The following is a 20,601-nucleotide window of genomic DNA, read 5'->3' as shown; positions in this document are numbered from 1 at the left end:
GGGGGGCGACGAGCGGAGCAGCGGGGCTGGAAAGGGAGAACGGGGCTGCAGAGAGGGGACCTTGTCAGCACTCCTTCCTCCCCCCCCCCACCACCACCACCCGGGACCCGACGGCATCAGAAGCGGAGCATCAGCCCCGCACCGGCCCGCAGCATGACGTAAGGGCTGGGAGCAGCCCGGCACCCGGGGTCTCCCACGGGGGAAAGGCGGCCGCGCACCGCGCACCCCTCCGCGCCCGCCGCCGGCGGTTCCCGGCTCGGTGGGGCGCCCCGGCGCCGCCGCGAAACTTGCCCAGAAGTTTAGGGGCGGCGGGGAGAGGGGGCGGCGGGGCAGCCGAGCTGTCAACTGCCGGGTGCCGCCGGGGCAGGCGGAGGCGGGGAGCCCATGTAGCACTCCGCGGGGCGCGGGGAGACCGCGGACCCTCCGCCGGGACCTGCCCACCCTGCAGCGCGCAGCGGGCTGCTGCCTGCGCCCCGCGGTAGCCGCCCCATCCCCATCCCATCCCGGGAAGCGGCGCGCAGAGACTTCCCAAACTCCCCGAGATGCGGACGGGGAGCCCGGCTGCCCCGCAGCTCGCCGGCCGTGCACCCCCAGCTCCCCGCCACCCTGCCCGACCCTCCGCGGGGCGCGGGGGTCGTGCACACCCCTTCTCCCCGGCGGGGCACCGCGGGATCCCCGCACCCGGCGGCAGCGGCGCGGCAAGGGACCGGCTGCTCCCGCCTCCGGTGCAGATGCGGTGGCGGAGGGAAGAGCCCCCCCAGCCGCAAGCTGCCCCCTCTCTCCAGCCGCTCACCCCGGCGCTGCTGCCCCGCTCCGCGCCGTGCGACGGAGCGCGGAGTTGGCCGCGCCGGGCGCCTCTCCGGGAGCGGGGTGGGGAGGGGGGAGAGCAGCCCCGTATTTTTAGGAACTTACCGCCCGGCGCGGTGCGGCGCGGCGGGGACGGGACCGGCAGCGCGGCCGGAGGAACCACGTTGGACTGAGGGACGGTTACAATACGTTCTATTTAGAGAAGCATTACATCACCCTCCGTGACGTCACGTGGGATTCCTGAACTTCTAAATCATTGCGGTCCGTGCCGGGCGGGGGGGGGGGTGAAAGGGGAGGGGGGGGGGGACGGCCGGGCGCGCGGGGCGGGGGCGTGTCCCCGCTCGGTGCCGCCCCCCCGGGAGGCGGGGCGGGGGTGAGTCAGGCTGGAAACAATGTCCCGCCCCCCGCGCCGGGGTCCGGCACCGCCCGGGCGGGGGTCGCCCCCGCGGGGACCCCCCCAGTCCTGGGGAGAGGGCTCCCGATCTCGGCTGTGCGCCCGTCCCAGGCGGCGATGGGGTTTTGCGGGCGGGGGGGAGCTGCCGGCCCCGTCTGCCTCCCCCCGGGCTCAGCGGCTTGGCAAGGAGCAGCGGGCGCGGGGCTGGGGCGGGGGGGCAGCCGGTGTCCCGGCCGTGGCGAGGAGGTGCCCCCGCCGCCGGGCGGCCGCGGAGCCCCCACCGAGCCGCGGGCGCAGTGGTGGGGGGGGCCCGCACTCAACTGGGACTCGGTCCTGCAGTCCCAAACTCTTTCGCTTGTTTGTTTGGGTTTTTTTTACGTAGCAACTGGCTAATAAATAACGCAGTATCCGAGAAGGGAGGGGGGGAACCTCCGTCCCGAGCTGCGGGGGGGCGTCCCCGCCTGCCCAGGTGTGCCCGATCCACGCGTGTCCTCCCCGCAGGGCGCGGGTGCCGCGGCGGGCCCAGGGGCGCTGGGGCAGCACAGCGGTAAAGAGCCTTAACTGCTATAATCGGGTATTTCGCTGCTTTTTCGACGCTTAACGTTCTGCAGGTAGTTACAGAACGTCTGTGGGTATCTGGGACAGTGACAAGTTTGTTGTTCCACCCTGAACGACTTGAGTACCTCCTTTCCTGGGTTTTCTTGTATTAATTCCTCAGCACTGCCTCTAGCACCTGGGTCTGGAGGTTCCTCTAGCAGCTAACTATCCACGCGGTAGCTATTCAGGAGGTATTATCGAAGATATACGTGATAATTAACTGGATTTAGCTGCTGATTCATGCCAGGAGGTATGACTTAATTTCAGTGCGGTGTTTTAGCACCTAAGCCTGGGGTGACTCGTGAGGAAACCTCAGTGTTTCAAGGCAGGGTCTTAGAATCTGCAACACATTGCTCGGTTTGGTTTTTCTCTGATAATTAGCAGAGGAGCGAGTAATATAACGTGCACTGCCAAAATCAGGAAATACTTTATAAATGGCAATAATACAGCACTTTTCTCCCAATAATGCCATTCTTTTCCAGGCTTATATTAGGCAATCTAATAGTCTTCCTCAGCTTTTAACAATTCACTGGCACTTTATGCAGGATTTAAAGCAGATAGAAGCGGATCCTTTCAGTGACTGATGATAGGTTTTGAACTCATTTAACTACTTAGGATAAGGCTTAATGATGCTGTCACTGTAAGCTTTCGTTTTGTCAGGTATTATCCTGGGAAATTGCATACTGAGTGCAAAGTGCCTTACCTCTAAACGTCCTGAAATTATAAACTACAGAGATGACTAAATTAATAAATGCAGTTACTTCTGTCACACAGGAAGGGTTTTAACATACAGAAACACTGCAGTTATTTAAGGCCATGACAAAAAGATTTAAGTGCGGGAAGCAGCTCTGCATCTCTCATTGAGATTTCATCAGACAATTTATGTACTCACACTTTTTACAGACGCACAGCCGTGACTGTGGCTGATCGATGGGGTTTTCCTGGGCTAGGCACAGCGGTTTTTTTCTCCAGGTTTCTCAATGAGAACAAACTGGAACTGGCAATGGAGAATTCAGATGCCAGTCAAGGGTAACAGGGCCTAAATCCCCCAGGTGCCTGTGTAGTAAGAATCAGTTATGGCAAATTTGACACAGATAGAAGCAAAACAAAAATGCAAGGTGAAGTATTAGCCATAGTTTTATGTTATCAGTCTAGTGGTGATGCTGGCTTATGAATGATATTGTAGACCCCGTGTGACATGTACACATATTATAGTGAATTCATAACTGGACCCACTTTGGGTGTGCAGTGTGCTTTGATTTAATAGGTTTTGTTTAAAGTTCCTGACTTAAATATTCTGTGTGTCCTCCCGCGCTGTGCAGAGTGTCATGCAAAAAAAGACATCCGAAAAGCAAGATGAACAAGACTGCCACGTTAGTCAGATCAGTAACTTTACTTGCCACGTACCTGTTTGGACAGATCTCTACCACTTGAAGAGACGGGCAGCTCTCAGCAGCGGTTTGTGTGTGTGTCTGCCACTGGGAGGGTGGTGACAAATGCTTTCAGGGGTGGTTACCTTGGTTTTCGCTGACAGAAGAGCAGAGAGATTCTGGATTCCTGAAATGAGTCTTACGTCCCGAGGGAAGACTCTTGACTCTTGAAATGAGCTGTAGTCCTGGCGGGGAATGAGTACAGAGTAAAGTAACGGTTCCTCTCGGGTTTAAATGTGCTGCGATATGTGTCACATAGCGTTGCTTTCCCCCATGCCCAGCTTCTGCTTCACTTGTCACCCTCAGCTCCTGTTGCTCCCCCTGCCTCGTCCAGCTCTTTCCTCACCTATTTCTGCTTTCTTCTCACCTGTTACCAACCCTCTCTCCATCCTCGGGCAACTCCTCTGATTTCTGAATGGGGATGTGAAAAGGAGCACTGAGAGATGCAGCTTTGTTTTGTTCTACGCTCACCTCAGTGCCTGGTTGCCGAGCAGTTCACAGAGGACAAAATGTGTTGATCCCCCAGCCTGAGGACCCCCACCAGAGAAGGGACATTGAGAAAACGTAACTGCCGAGTTCTTTCTTGATACAAACGGCGGGGTGATGACAGGACAAGAGGAACTCCCCTGCCTGCAAAGTTGCTGCTTTCCAGCTGAGCTGATGTCTGCTGCGTGTTGTCACTGTGAAGAACATCTCTTTAATATGAACTCCTATAAAGGTGGTTTAGATTAGCATATTTTACTCAGCAAATGAGGAATGTACGCAGAGTCAGTTACCACAGCTCATCTGACAAGCCGTAACTTGAGAACGTGCTCTATATGGGGGACACATTTGGGCAAATCTTAGAGGCTCATCAAAGGCACCTCCTGTGACAGTGAGACGATCATTCTGCAGAACTTCAAGTTCCTGCTCCAAAAGCACCAGATGTTCCCAGAAAAAAAAGAAGAAAAAAAAAAAAGCCCTGTGAGATTTGGGGTAATGATAAGGCAAGGAAACGTACCTTTTCTGGAATATTGTTTCTGGAATGACTGACTTTTGGAAGCAGCTTTCCAAAATACTCCTGCCTAGGGCAGGCACCTGGCATGGAAAACTCCATCCTGAACGGTTCAAAACTTGGCGATGTTTTTAAACAATTGAAGAAACTTATAACAAAAAGTACTGGGCAATCAAGTCCATGAGCAATCAACTACCTGTTTTATCTGTAATGTTGTTTCACAACCACTTTAAAGGTAGAAAGTCATATGGTGCTTTTCCATTTCTATAGTCAGGCTTTTATAAAGCTGCTTTCTTCTGATGGCAAAATCCCTCCTTAAATACTTTTCTGTATTATATGTTCTAATAAATGTTTTCCAGATAGGTCTTTGTCGCTTTTATTCTTTAATTATAAAAGGCCAAAAAAAGAATGTATTCTTTACAGCAGTAGCTTAATTGGTATGAAAACGACTCAGACTTTTGCAGTTAAATGAGTTAGAATGACATTTGGTTTGATTGATGGTAAATGACAGTAGTGCTGTTTCAGCAAACACCTAAAATCTTTGTCATATCATTAAAATCATTGGGAAGTAAAGATATTAAAATAATTATAGGAGTTTTGTATGTCAAATATCAGTCTCAGTGAGACACTATTGCTGTCACATAAAATTAATATTTACTGCTAGCATAGTTGGATATTTTACATACCCATTCTTCCTATAACATCATTAACCACATGTTTAACTAAGCTGCTGCCAGTGTTGAGTGTTACTCTCAGCTTTGGCACTTGCAATTATCTCGTTACAAGTACTTTTCAGCAATATCTTTTCGTCTAATCGAACAGTAATTTATTCACCTCCTTACATGCTACCAAACACTTCAGATCTCCACATTTATCATGTGAAACTACCTGCAAAAAGTAAAACCAAGCCATTCGGCACTCTTTTCTCTTTAGTAAAGATCTATCCTAGGCACACAGAAGGGAAGCCTTAGAAATAAAATGCTAAGGGTAAAAATTGATTTCTAGATCTTAACGTACGCTTTAATCCATGGTGATAGTAAAATGCATTTTAAAAGGGGGTAAAAATATGCTATTTAATGTATAATAATCCTAGTGATATCCTGAAGAAATGTAAATCTGGTGGTTTTATGCAACACTTTATTCTGTAATTATGATATCTCTGTTCAGGTCTCATCTCTACTTATTTTAGTAACAGACTGAAAGGGATATGAGCAAAGGGAACCAAGTACTCTCTATGGCTTCGGGGGCTCACTAGAAAGTACCAGGTTAGTCTTAAAGCTGAGAGAGAAATTGGAGAATAAGTAGAGTTAACCAGAAGTTAAGCAGTATTCAACGTTTTTCAAAACTTCAATTAGCTGAGTTTTAAAAGGTAAGCAATGTTCCTGTTCAGACTTGTCATTTCTCCAGTGGGCTGGAGAGGAAAGGAAGTGTGATACAGCACAGGGATGTGAAACAGTCCTGTGGGATACCGAGCAAGGCATAGCTGCATTTCTTTGCTCTAAGTACATCTCCTCGCTCATTCATCTGATGGTCTCGCCTTTACCTAATGACATTCTTCTGTCTTAAGCAGGTGACATAAAATAAAGGGAGCCAGGTCTCAGTAGGAGCACATGCAATGCAAAAAAAAGTGCTTTGCGAGAGAAGGCTAATGATGTGCCCTGTTTCTTCTACGTACCCCTATGGGATTGATTTACATGGCAGCATATTTGGTCCCGTAACAGTATTAACTGCCACAGTTCTCTCTTTTCTAGAAATTAAGATGCTTCCTGGTTTTTACAACATCAAATAGAAATCTTAATCGTCTCCTATTTCTGAATGATGTCCTAGGCTCTGACACTCCTACAGCTACTGTGTCACACTGAGAATGGACCTCACAAGGGATTCACGTTCTCTTTGACAGCATTTATCTGCAAACGGACTTGAATTCGGTTGTACCAAACAGGAGCTATCTGTGTTTCGACACATCTGTACTGCAGAAGCCACAGCCCAGAAATGATGCCATTTCTTTTCCGTTTCCTGGAGGGTTACCTGTGAGGTATAAAATCTCTTAACGCCAAGCTTCCTGGTCGGAACTAAACTGCCGAGTGTCTGTAGGACAAAACCAGTGTGCGTTACTACTGAGAAGCAACAGAGGTGGTGCTGGAAGGAGGCTCTTTCTAGACCTGCAGGCTTTTAACTAAAGTTCGCGATGTGCTGGTCAGGGACATCTAACTGAGCTTTAAGCAACACTTTAAAATGATGGCTTTTAGCTCTTCCCAAGTTACCCAAAGTCAGTTTTATTCCATGCTGCTTCTTACTCTTGGTAAACTTAAGAGGAGCTATGGGTTATGTTTGTGCCATATAAAAAAGAATGGGCAGGAGAATGGAGAGGCACAGTCCTTCCTGCAGATAAGACCCTGAAGGAAGCTAATCCATGCAGAAAGGTGTGTGCTGGCCTCCTCAACCCGGTGAGAACAGCCAGGGCACACGCAAGGCCCAGAACTGCAAGACAGAGAGTCGTCTCTTCTCTTCTTTCATCGTTTCTCTTGCTCCGCTCATGAGGGATCCCAGTATGTCAGGAAGCACACACGGTGTTTGTCCAACCTCCTCTCCTTCAGGTCACAGCCTACATATGTTCTTGATGCCTGTGCTGAGCACGCTGCTTCTCTCAGCTCTGACACACAACGCCATTTAACTCCTCGCCTTTTGTGCATGAGTGAGTACGCAATGGTCCTCCAAGTGGCTCTGATCTCTGATACCGAACGATCTCTTCATCGTAGCTGTATGCCATGTGATCTATTCCAGGGAGACAGAAAAGAGAGACTTTATATTTCCTTCTAGATCCCTAACAATTCAAACAACAGTCTGTCTCCGCCATACTTGGACACCGTTATTTCATACTTTTTTTGGATGAGATCACAAAATTATTCACATTTTTATTCTCTCATAGAGCTCCTGCATGACTTATTTGATATTTTTGATTCTTTTTGAAATACTCCTAGTTATAGTTTAACTGTTTAGTGCATGAATATAGAAGACTGATTTGATACAGGTTTTTTGGATAGAATAGCTCCAGTCAAACACAAACGGAGGTTTATATAGATTTTTGCTCTTTGATTGGGCATTGGGGCCTGTTTTTTGTTGCCTGGTTTGTTGGTTTTTCTAGTCTTAGGAGCAGAATGAGAAATAAGAGGTGAGAGAGTATGTTTCTGAGAGTCCAATTTGGAAACTATATTTAAATAAGAAGGAAAAGCCACAAACTCTTCTATAAATTCTGATCTGCATCACTTGGTCACATCTCTGATTCTTAATGGACTAGAATAACATAGCAGCTCTATTTATGCGTAAAAATCATGGGGTCATATGGCAAAAAGGTCTTAAAGATACTGAAGTGCAATTAACTTTTTTTTAACAGACTCTCTCTTACCTATTCTCTTCTTGGGGGTGTCAAGAATGTCAGAGATACAAAGGTTGCTCTTCCTCCTTTAAATGTGCTATAAAGACGGCTCATTCATGCCTTCATATGACTCACTTTGAGTTTTTTGCTGCTTGAAACAGAAGGGGAATAAATATTTCGCATGAGAATCCACAGGTCCTCTATTTCAAAGGCTTCCACTAACACCGGCGCTTACATCAACCCAAGAGATGGGGAGAAATACATGAGCTGCCCTAACAGAGGAGTCCTACAGAAGCTCAAGTTGTGTCAATCAAGGGCAAAAGTGCGGACTGTCATTTTCTGGCCCATAGGTGAGGGCTGCAGAGGGGTTGTAATGGAGCTTCCCCACAGTTGTTGGATTCACAGCCCCTCTTAAAGCCCTCTGCGCAGTCTGCTTAGTTAGGCTTTGTGCAGGGAGAGTCAAATTTCTGCCTGATTTTCTAGCTGAAAAGCTGAGAAGGAGCTGACGAGGAATAACTCCAGCAGTTCCCGTGCAATTGCGACGTTCGTAATTGTGAGAGTGCGGCAGGAGAAGGAGAGTGTTGGCTGCCGCGCCGCGCTGCCAGCTTTTCACACAGTCAGTACAAAAAGTTAGTAACGACTTCTTGGTGCGATTCGGTTTAGACACGTGCAAAGAGCAGCCCTATCAGGAAGAAATGAAAAGCTATAGCAACCCAAGGGTTAAAATACTATTTGCGCCGAGAAAATTACTAAAAATCACTAACGCAAAAATCAGCCTGCGCTACTAAACCTCCTCTGCCACTAAGAACTTACATAATATACTGCTGACATCATGACTATATAAATTACACGGTACTTTCACATGTGACATAGAGATTATATTACTAGTGTATGAAAAAAAAACCTTTAACTTCCGATTTTTTAATTTAGGTAGAACTACTGCAGTATGTATTATAAAATTAGATATACATACCGAAACAACGACAGCAGTTTGAGTTTTTATTACTTTTACCCCAGCAGGTGCAAAAACATTCATTTAATCAAAAGCTTATAGATGCACAAAACCACCTTGAGAAAGGGTATAGCTTTGCTTTCGTTCTTGTAACACAGAATGTGTCATGGGTTTTATTTTAGCTGAAGTACAGAATCAGGTTTGTTGCGTTTTGATGCCGTAAATCCATGGGTAAAATCCTGGCTTCTCTGAAGTCAATAGGAAAACTCCCATGGATTCAGTGGGGCCAACATTTCATCCCGTGTCTGTAATCAATCATTAAAATGTAGCAGGGTCCAATGAGTGACTACATTGGAAAAAAATTACAGCAAAATACTTGGAGCAGTTTGCAAATATTTTGGAGACGGGACTCGGGCATTAATGCCTCTCCTAGTTACTCCTAGAAAAACATTTACAAAACTCGTACATGTATGTAGGTGAGTTCCAGATTGGATTTTTCAAAGCATGTTCTATATTTGACACTAAAAAATACATCAGTTTTAACTCTTTCTCAATGATTCACTTGTTACTTTTGCAAGTTTCTTTTGCACATTTTGGTCTTTGGTTGAAAAGGAGAAACATTCAAATATCCTCACTTCTGAAATGGAGACATTCATTGATCGTAAATGATAATGCAAGAAAACAAGACAGATAAATATTTGCAAGGCACCTATTTTATTTTGCGATGTGTTAAGTTTGTCTCCAAACTTCAGCATAGTAGTATGAAAAAAAGAAGAAATGACATATGAAAGTGACAGAAAATGAAGAAGTAGGACAACAGACACAGGACATGGCATGAACCCTGATTTTCTCTTCTCCTCCTGCTCCTCTCACAGATGGAGCAACACAATGTATGCTCCAAAGACAGTTATAGTTGCAATGTAATATTTAAAAGGAGCAAATTAAAACGGCTGCCCAGGGTTCCTAAAATACAAGGTACATGAAGTGCAGTGAAAGCTCCAAGGAGAGTTTTTTTTCTCACATACAACACAAAGTTATAAATAAGACACTTATTCAGACATAGCTGAACTTTAGCAACCAAATTAACATGTTATGTAAATAAACAAGAAATTCCAATTCGGACTCACTTGGTACAGAATGATATAGTAAGTTAACTCCTTCTTTTGGAAGTGATATATTTCATTCATAAGAGCAACAATAAAAGTAAATTCCCAGTATATTTGTCATCATAAGAGTCTCTCAAGGCCCCATCAATAGATTACAAGGAAGCATGGCTGGACGGGGCGCTCTGTATGAACAAAAACCAGCGAAGCACAGAAATTAAATCTCATCCTTCTGGCTCAATAAAAGCCCACCTTAAATTCCAGGGAATTTTACCTCTATAACTGCTGTATGAGCCAGGCACAGAGGACCCATCGCCCCCACTTGTATAGTTGGATTGGACATATCGGAGCTCGAATGGGGACGAAAACAGTGTTTCATATTCTCTGCTGCTAGAAAAGATGAATGCACTTAAACATCCAGGATGAATTACCTACCCCCTTTAAGCAAACAGCACTACTAAAAAGTAGTGTTTCTATAGCACTATAGCTCGGTTGGCTAGAAATGCCTTTAAGAAATACAGGTGCATCATGGAAAAAAGAGAGAACTTGTTTTTCTGAAGCTGTAATTCTAAACGGTTTCAAGTATTGTTTTAGTAGCGAAGATAAATAGCTAATGTCAGGAGAGAAAACCGACACAACTGTTGCCAGAAGATCCAATGACACCCAGCACAAGGTAGCATGAAATAAACAGTGCTGTAAAGATCACAGGGTTAGAATGGAAATTAAACGGCCAGACAGCGATAGAGCTGGTTTTCTTTAGGAAAAATACCTGGGAAAACAGAGACACGTGACGGCGTATTTGTGTGCAGGAGAGTAGAAGAAAAGAACGCAATTGCGACTGATTGAGACATCAATTTGTTTGTGGAAAGCCCTAAGAGATGGCAAAAAGCCTGCTGGAAACATAAGGGGAAAAAGACTTACGCTGAAATCCTAGACTCAGTGATGCTCATGCAAGTCTTACTATTAATTGCTGACTCAGTGTTTACATCCCAGTTGTTCCCCACTGGGTAGGACATAAAAGACACACCAGGTAAGACGATCAGAGGCGGTGAAGAAGTGCTGTGAGTTACTAAAACACACACACAGATAAATGCCGAGGCCGTCGACGACTCAGGAATGAAATTACAAAGAGAAAGTTTGTCTAGAAGTCTGTTGCTGTTAAATATTTCTAGAAGAGAAAGACTCTGGATTTGAGTAATTTTGGAACAGGGAGCTGAGCCTTTCCTAAGGAGTTTAATTTCTTTTGGAAGCATTGGGCTTAAAAGTGGAGCAAAAAATAGCCAGGCAAATCATGAGATGTAGTATGTGGGGACATTTTCAGGGAATCAGAAAAGAAATACAACCGATCAGAGCTTACAGAGATATGATTAGATACTTGGCCGTATCGAAGTCATCCCTCTTCAGAGATGGTGAATGCTCTAATTGTATTTTTGTTTACCATATTTAGAGAAACACATGACAATTTTTCATACTTTGTAACTGAAATCTTTTTTCAATGTATATAAGCAGCAGCTTGTAATTTCGTAGAGTGTGTTTAAAAAGCAATTTAAAACCCAAAACATCCTAAATTGGTCAATCTGAGAAAAGTTCCTTGCGCTGTAAAGATTTTTGTAAACTGAAGGAAAGCATCTTTAATTTTTTGTTTTAAAACAGAACTTTAAAACTACTATCTCACCGTGCAGATTTTATTTTTTTTAATGTGTGGTGGTTTTTTAAAGGATCTATAGACTCTGCCTGCACAGACAAAGCCCTTATGGGGTAATGCAAACTCTGAGCCAAGCCTACTATCAGAGATATTAACACAACTGATTACACCGATGGAGTGAAGCCACTATTTTTATCTTACCTGAGATAAGGCACATAGGATATAAATTGCTGTTTGAAAGGCAAGGGATAAAATTAAAAAAAAAAAAAAAAAAAGGAAAGAAACATTTTATTTTGAAGGCACGGCAGCAGTAAAGACTACAAGGGAGGGAAAACTGTGTTAGGCACATTCTCTGTTCCCACAGCGGTCCGGAAGGACACGCCGGGAGGGAGATGGAGCAGCTCCGTCGGGCTGTGCAGCTACACGTGGGGCTGCCTACGGCCCAGGGCGCCACAGCAGAACTAGCTCCCATCCTAAAGCAATTATTAAAACCTCTTAATCCCCTTATCCTATAGAGCACTCCAGGCACATTTGCCAAAGGCAACTAGTAATAGTCCCCCGGCACCATTCCTGCCCCTCTGGCCGGTGCTCCAACACCTCCAGGTCCTGCACCCTGCAGGGAGGCACCACCAAAGCCTGGCAGCTATAACAGAATTAAAGTTTGGGGCTTGAAAGATTTTTGACCAATAATTGCTTTCTTTTATCTTTGGTGCCTTCCCGCGTGGCGAATATTAGCTAACATACGTGTCTAGAGACCAAGAGCCAGATCTGCTTGTTGCACTGAATTTTTGTCACCAGGGTTGTGCTTAACCTTGACAGATCCTGCATTTTCAAGACGTATTTCTCCTCCTGTTGTTTCAGAGCTCGTGAGGCTCCAGATCAGAAGCAGAGCTGGAGTTTCTCTACTGCTGTCATATCTGGGATTGAAGCTGAAAATGTACAGCTTCAGTAGAGTCGTAGGTGCAGCCCAACGCGAAGCCGACAGGCGTTGGATTGGCATGTCGCCCCTCTGGATTGCTGGCATCCCTTGCTGCCGCCAAACCTAATGTTTAAAAGTGAAGTTCTGACTCCTCTAAAAACAGCAGTAGATTTTCTGGTGATTCGTATGGAGGGTAAGATTTCAGCCTTGAGCTGGATGACGGGAATTCTCACCGACCGACCTCAGCTGCTGACTTCAGGCACACAAACCTGCCGGCCACAGTCTCATTCTCAGCTACTGATAGAGTGACACCAGGCAGACTCTTCAGCCACAAAACATCAGCTTTATTGCAGCCTTCAGAGCAAAACGTAACTCCTCACTTTTGCATTAGCTCTCCTAAATTGATTCCTTCAAAGACAGGAAACAAAAATTAAACAGAAGTCCTAGAAACCTGCTAGGAAGTGCAGAGTAACACTGTGTCTGATTATTATGTGGTGCTGGTTTTTAATCTGCTACATGTAAATGAGCTCCCGTTTTAATTGTTAGCCTAGTTGTAACATCCTGTTGCTGATATTTTCAGAAATTTCAGGCTAGCTAAAAGAACCGTTGTTTTTAAGTTAAAATGTTAATGATACTTGTATCAGAGCCTTGACCACAGACGTCAGAGTAGGTCCATCGACTTCAGCACAACTATAACTGCGACCCCCGATGTATGTACTGAAGTCACAAAATAGTTTTAATTAGATAACTTCCTAAAGTAGATCTTACAGACTTGCCTTCATCTAGGACAGAGAACAGCGGTAAACACTTGAGAACATAAAATGCTCGTTTTTCCTTTCATAAATAAAATCTGCTGTGTTTTCAGCACGCGCTTCACCCCAGTGTTATTTCACAAACACAAGGTGTTCTAGAAGGGGACGGCTCCCAAGCTTCTCCAGTAAAGCTGTACAAGGTACATGATTTATCACCAGGTTATTTGGGAATGTCTTTAATAGGTGCATCTTACCACTTTCAAGATACAGGTTAAGACTCAGGCTCTGTTTCATCTCCAGTGGTAACAAGTTCTGTAGCTCCAGGCCTTCTGTTAAGAATGCTTGTGCTGTTCCCCACCAGTTACATCACCCCGTTCATCCCAATTACATATACTGTAGCTGATGTAGTGCTTTAATAATTTGTTTTATTTGTGCGCTGATTAAAAATTTCTAGATCAAACATTTAATGAAAAGCTCTCCAACCTGACAGGTTTGCTGCTGAATGCAGTCATTTACAACGCAAACCTTATAATAACCAGAGCAAGTGTTGGAAAAGCTGTTCATGCCAAATGCTCAGCAACTGACACATATAATCTTATATCTTTTCATTCAGACTTTTTTTTTTTTTTAAAAAATCTGAGACCTAATTATATTGGTTGTAACTGTTCTGAAATGAATGGTGGCAGGAACTAATACTTGTTTATTTTCTTTCCTGACAAGTGCTCTGAATAAAAACAGTTTCTAGACATGATGGAATGACTTTTCCTATGACTCAGACACATTCAACGAAATAAGGTTTGAAGAAACCGGAGCTTGTTTTCTGTCTAACAATAGTAATTGAAAATACCCAGAACTTTTAAGTATTTATACCATTTAGAAATGTCAGGCTAAAAACTATCTAAGGAGGACAAAAAGTCTCCAGCAAGCAAGCTCTTGCCCCGTGCTTTTTCATGTGTGTGAGAGATTGCACTTATTCACTCAGGCTTATTTCAATTTAATTAATTTCTCTTTTCAGTTTGATTTTCTATTTCATTTTTAATTTACAGGTGCCACTTAAAGTAAACAGTCATATTTCCAATTGCCAACATATTTAATGTTCTTCACAACTCCAGGGCAAACTGGAGTTTTCAAATATACTGCTCAATAATATAGGAAAGGCACATAAAACTTTGTGTTTATTTCCATGTTGCAAAGCTCTAACTAGCACACTTTTTGCATGCTGCTGCGCTTCCAGTACTTCAGTTATTTCAGCTTTTCTAAGAGTCAGCTACCTAGTTTGGCTCTGGTTTATAATGAAGTTATCCTAAAATTTTGTTATTGCTCCGCAGTAACTGGTTTAAAAGAAACTAAATATCAGTAAATATTATTTGAAACTTTGGTAAAGTGTCTGCTGAAAAGTGAGATACATCTGGTAATTTAAGTACAGTAACTGCAAAGGCATGAAAACTTGCTCAGAATACAGATTTATTTTTTTAAAACTAACTTATTAAATACCTTTGTCTATATTCTTCCTTCATCCCGAATAATACAAGCATATTTTCTGATCCCAGGAAAGCACTCGGGCTGCCAATTGTACGCCTGCAATTGTAATTAAAGCCACTTGGCCTTTCACCTTACGTCTCATGCTTAAAATGTGCAAGCTGTATAAGCCGCAACGCACACTTATTTCCTTGTAATTCCTTGTATTTCCTCGCTAACGCTACGTACGGCCCATCTGCTCTGGCACCGACGACCCACAGCCCGTATTTCCGCACAAATAGCATTTCTCAGCAGCCTTTTGGAGGCGTGCGCTGAAGTATCAAACTCCGGCGAAGAACTGCAGCCATGCCGACAATCCCAACTCGGGGACGGTTAGGAAGCGTTGGCGGTGCTGCTCCTTGGAAAATGAAGGATGATAAGGCTGTGTGTTTGTGTTAGGTAGGGGTAGGCTTACCAGAGGGCTCGGGCGCGCTGGGTTTCTAACAGGACGGGAGGAAAGCGCGGCGATGCGCGTTTGGCTCTGCCCTGACTCCCGGGCCATTCCTCAGCGGAGGGCTCCCTCTAGAGGGGCCCGCACACCGCCGCTTCCCGCACCTCCGCTGCCCGCATCTCTGCTCCCGAACCGCCGCTCTCCGCACCTCCGCTCCCCGCACCGCTGCTCCTGCACCGCAGCTCCTGCACCTCCACTCCCCGCACCGCTGCTCCTGCACCGCAGCTCCTGCACCTCCACTCCCCGCACCGCTGCTCCTGCGCACCACCGCTCCCTCACCTCCGCTCCCCGCACACCGCCGCTCTCCACACCTCCGCTCCCCGCACCGCTGCTCCTGCGCCACAGCTCCTGCACCACCGCTTCCCGCACCGCGGCTCCCCGCACACTGCCGCTCCCGCGCCTCCGCTCCCCGCACACCGCCACTCCCGCACCGTAGCTCCCGCACTGCTACTCCCCGCACCTCCGCTCCCCGCACCGCCGCTGCTCCCCGCACACCTCCACTCCCACACCCCTCTGCTCCCGCACCGCAACTCCCCACGCACATCCACTCCCGCACCCCTCTGCTCCCGCACCGCCGCTCGCCACACACCACTGGTCTTGCCCCTCCACCCCAGCACTGCTGCTGCTCCTACACCGCCATCTCTGGCATCACTGCCCCCCACACACCACCGCTCCCGCACCGCCGCTGCCCAGCACATCTGGCTGCGCTCAGCCGGTGGCCACCCCAACCATCCTGCACCAGGCCTGGAGCTCGGCTCCTCAGTGCAACACAGAGGGGAAAAAAACATAGCAGGTTCAACGGGGAGGCAGAAAGGAGAAGCTGAGGGACAGCAAATTCCTCCCGTTGTCCACAGTGGTGTCAGCAGCGCAGTTGTGCTGTTACTGACTTTACGACTGATGCCAACACAACTTGTGAAAATACCCAGATCATTGGAGTTCGTGCTATTTACACGAGGGCAGTTACAATACATTGCCCCAAATTATCAAAGTACAGCTTGGCCTATAGGATAGGTTTGGGGATAAAAGGACACGTAAAAACCACCCCGAATAAATCAGCCACTGAAGTAGACCGCAAAAATCTCATAAACATAGCCCGCAGCCACCTTTCTTCACGCTCCAAAAATCCACCATGTTGAAGGACCTGCTGACGTCTCTTGTGACCACCACAACAGAGATCAGCAGGTGGATTTCCAAACAGTGAAATGAGAGACGAATCTGAGGGAGGAAGGCGTTTCACAGTGACTTGGAATAAGCCCTTCTGTAGAAGTGGTAAGCAATGGTTTAAGCTCAGGCTTTCAAGGCTGAACAGGAGCAGTATCCCTGTTCCCTCACTCCACATTTGGGTGATGAAACATTGGCCTCACAAGCAAATTCCAGCCCACTCTAGGGCTGCTCGTGCTGTGCTCAGCACCGCGGTGCCTCAGCACCTGCCACCTGCCAGGGGAGCCTCATCCACCACCCAAACCTCCACTGCGTGCAGTTCCTCACTTGTCCCAAACATACTTCATCTACACAGAACACATATTCCTAATCACAAACGAGAACAACTTTAGGTTGTTTCTTTGGTTCTACATTCATAGTCAGTATGGCAGTACTTAAAATATTATTTGTACCGAAGTACCTGAAATATATTAAGGCCTGACGTCAAAATGGTGTGTAAAGTAGTGACAAAGCATGTTGAACCTACAATACTTGAGGCATTTTCAAGTAAGTAAAAAATTGTTCTGTAATAGCAACACAACGCAGCGTAGGTGTCTACTACTTGTGTGGTAATTCATCCTCTGGAAGAGCACCACTCCCTCCACCAGCTACAGAGAGGACTGGATAAATAGCGTAGATGAGCTTCGTGTAGGCTTCAGACACACGGGATAATGGCCATGAATCTCACCTGTAGTTTATATAATACTTGTAATTAACTCATCTGTTCCTTAAAGTCTCATCTCTCTATACCAATAGACATCTATCTATACTTGTCCATTCTTACTTCCACGGTAAGGATGCAACATCACTTAGCGTACATCTCCCCTGTGCAACGGCAAGGCACAGGGTGGGCAAATCCAGCTGGCATTAAATAAGCCGGTATGTCGCATGGAGGGCTACAGGTCCTACTTCTGTCTCTAAATCACATGTAAGCTGTGACTTCAGCCTCTCACTAGGACGTATTGGCTCAGGCAGAACATAATGCTGACATGACTGTGTTGCCTCTGACTTTGTCAGTCATTAGCCTGAGCATCTGCACTGTACCTGTAGCCAGTCTGAAGCAGACAGGGAGATCTGGACCGAAATTGCTACCTTCAGTTTATAAGCTGACTAGCTTTGGTCAGTGCGCAGCTGATCCTGTATGTAAGTAACACCATGGAAAGCCACAGATGGAGGTACTCCAAAAACCATTTCAACAGCGTTGTCGGAAGAAAAAAAACAAAGCCTCAAAAATAAGCCTAAGTGGTCCTAACTTATTTTCTTATCTGTATTCAATTAAACAAGTGCAGTTATTTTCTATTTATTTATAGACGACATTTTTGTAATGCCAGAGTTTTATTATATGTTGTCCAGCTTCCAGAGAACAAAGGAGTGTGTTTATAGAGCTTTTACTTATAATTAGTGTCACCCGGTTAAACAAGGCACCTCTGTTTTATAAGTGCCAAAGCTGTCACACTTTTTTTCAGAATGAATTTCAGTGATGGACTACTTGAGCCACAGTTTCTTTAAAAAGTAGCATAAAAATGTGTTACTACTCTAGACCTGCTATTCTAACCAACCATATCAGGTGGCAGGCTCTGCCACACTGCCAGAGCTCAGAAAATGCTTCCTCTATTATATTTCCACTTAATTATACTTGTACTTTTCAATAACTTTGTGTCATAAAATCATGGCATATAGTCGATTTAGATTAGCTTTATCCTACCAGGTTATGACAGACTTTCAGCCTAGTCATTAATCTGTCGTCATAAGTTTTGGAATTGTATGGACGTGGGAGCCAGCCATATTTAAATTGGGAAGGTATACTTTTTTTATGAGTCTACATTTAATTAGAATTCCAATAAAAGTGACACATCCATTTGAGGCAGGCTTAATATGCTGAGTTTTAACTTTCCTTTGAAACACCTTTCTCTTAAAGAGAAATGTCTGCAAAGAAAAGCAGCATTTTCTACAGACATAACAATCTTCTTGGCCTTTCCCAAGGAAATATGGCCCCCAGGGCGCAGGCTCACGAGGAGGATGAGAGGTTGTTGAACCACTCAACTGGAGTCTATCATTTCGTCTTGTTGGTTTACTCACCTGCTGTTGCATTAACAGTGTAAAAGGTGAATCAAACTTCACGGGGACAAGTGTGACTGAGCTGTGTTAGGTATTACCAGTGGTGCTTCTGCTGTGTAAAGGATGTATGACCTGGTGATAGATTTCTCCATGACCCATGCATCTTCTTCTCCATTCTACGTACCTCTCCTCCCTGATCACACAGATCTCAAAGAGCTCCTGGCTGATGCTGCTGCATCACCCACTGCCCAGGTGGCTCCCTGCAGATGAAGGTGGTGAGGATGAGTTTGGATGGCAGAGGGCATAGGCAGAAGAGGCAAACCACGGTCACAGAAATGATGCATAGGTAGGCTCTGCTTCTGCCTGCTTCCACAAGCCATTTCCTTGTTCTTCAAATGAAGACGTGGGTTGGTTTCCAACCTGGTCAACCACACCCTGCCGAGAAGGTGGGATCCCGATCCCCACCGGGAGTCAAGGAAACAGCCTCTGCTTTCCATGGCCAGTCTATCAGCTCCCACAATGCTTTCTTATTTTCCTGGCTGAGGCAACAAATGGCCTTTCTGTCTAAAGACTTCAACTCGATCAGTCTCCACATTTGAAACGCCCACGCCAGACTCACCATCTGACTGCCAGACCTTTAGTCCCTTGGACAGAAGGACACAGGCTATCAGCATCACCAGCCTCAGCCAGCCTGATAAATTTTGATTTACGTGAGCCAAAATAACCTATAAAACTGATGCATTTTTAAACAATTCTAACAGGATGGATAACATTTGCTGCTTTATAGCAGCTAGTATTTTTTCCTATTTAAACATACTTTTATTTTAAAAAAATAGGCCTGCTTAAAGTTACATTTAATTTTATAACACACTACATTAAGGCCAAGATTTAATACCTGAAAATTGTTTACGTACACTTTAAAAATATTCTGAGTCAATGAGCTCTCCTTAAACTCCAATGAGATAAAAGGTGCTATTCTTTAGGTATATGTAGTTAAGGAAACTTTTGAGGTCAGCTCACCTTATAAATATGTTGCAAAGTCATGCACTACATTAAATATTTACATTATTTTCAGTCTTTGCAATTGAGCAAGTTCTGATATTTACATTTCTCCTGACTGAAAGCACTTTCAGACTCTGCTGTACATTAAAAAAAAAAAAAAAAGTTTTCCTGAATTTGCGCTGAGCATTTAAGTTAGCTCACAGGAGCAGGACGAATCTTTACTTCATTTGCACCACTGAAAAATATATAAGACAGTTGAAAAAAAAAAGCAAGAAAATTGATTTCCCTGTTGAAATCACTGAACATAGCATATCCACCATCAGGATCAGTTCTTGGAGAACAGGCACCCACCCTTCAAAGGCATGAGAAAACATAGATGTTCCAGGGGGTGCAATTCCCATTGGCTTCATCCCTCACTGATTACTATGAAAGCGGCTGGGCACTGAGCTGGCTGGGCACTGAGCTGGCTGGGCTCTTCCAGAAATCCTTCCGAGGACAGAGATTACCTTACATGTCTCTTCGATACCATGCTGAGCACGGCCGTGCACAGGCCGAGCCTGTGATATCATTATGGCTTCTTTCATAGAGCCATTATCTTTATTAATTTTACACACAAAACTTTCTGACAAGTAAATTACTAAAATTATAACATCGGCTTTTGACCATTAGCAGTCAAGTTACAGTTTCAATCTAAATGCAGCTTGATAAAATCCACAGTAAAAATTACAATTCAGTAAGTAAGAAATGCTTTATTTGCCATTTTTTAAGATGAGGAAATGCAAACATTGAGAATATGGATAAACATTCAAGTATTTAATAGCTTAAATAAATATTTCCGTAGGTGTCCTTTCTGTCTAAAAAAATCCCAAGCAACAAATTGAGCATGAAGTGTTCATTTGTTTTAATTGCTTTTCTAACCAATGAAAATGAACCTTTTATAGGAAAAGCAGTAAGACAAGAAAAAAGCAGCACAAGCATCACTATTTTAAAAATAGAAGCTTACTGCTTATATCATTGTTAAAACGGGCAATTCAAATTACCAAGTATGGGATTCCTCTGATCAACTCTGATATGTATCTACATCTGAGTTTAAAGGGCGCTAACTTTCACTGGAAATTAAGAGGCGCATTTAGGGCACAATCCCTCTCATCTGAAAGTAGTTCCTCTCCTCTCCTCTCCTCTCCTCTCCTCTCCTCTCCTCTCCTCTCCTCTCCTCTCCTCTCCTCTCCTCTCCTCTCCTCTCCTCTCCTCTCCTCTCCTCTCCTCTCCTCTCCTCTCCTCTCCTCTTCCCCGCTTCTCTTCCTCTGTTCCCTTCTCTTCCCTTCTCTCACAATGCACGTATGTAGCCACTAACAGGCCAACATTTAGCTTTAGTCTAGCTTCAAAAAACATCCCTTTCAGTC

At 45.2% G+C, this 20,601-nt stretch overlaps 2 protein-coding genes across 4 annotated transcripts in view; both read right to left on the bottom strand.

Annotated features, from left to right (window-relative positions):
* CREB5 (cAMP responsive element binding protein 5) overlaps positions 1–989 on the bottom strand; it is a 260,697-nt gene extending 259,708 nt beyond the window's left edge. Inside the window, exon 1 of one of the 3 annotated variants that reach the window (XM_063325090.1) lies at positions 913–989. The gene's annotated coding sequence lies outside the window, so the exon portion shown is untranslated. The remainder of the gene's footprint in view (positions 1–912) is intronic. The other 2 variants (XM_063325093.1, XM_063325089.1) reach the window with 2 other exon arrangements.
* A 13,938-nt stretch (positions 990–14,927) lies between these two features.
* LOC134510588 (spidroin-1-like) lies at positions 14,928–15,482 on the bottom strand. The gene has a single exon (XM_063323882.1). The coding sequence runs from the start codon at positions 15,480–15,482 to the stop codon at positions 14,928–14,930; it is 555 nt and encodes a 184-aa protein (XP_063179952.1).
* Positions 15,483–20,601: the final 5,119 nt, after the last annotated feature.

This window comes from Chroicocephalus ridibundus, chromosome 2, assembly GCF_963924245.1.
Source record: "Chroicocephalus ridibundus chromosome 2, bChrRid1.1, whole genome shotgun sequence".
Lineage (NCBI taxonomy): Eukaryota > Metazoa > Chordata > Aves > Charadriiformes > Laridae > Chroicocephalus > Chroicocephalus ridibundus.
This window is presented reverse-complemented; position numbering and strand designations above follow the sequence as displayed.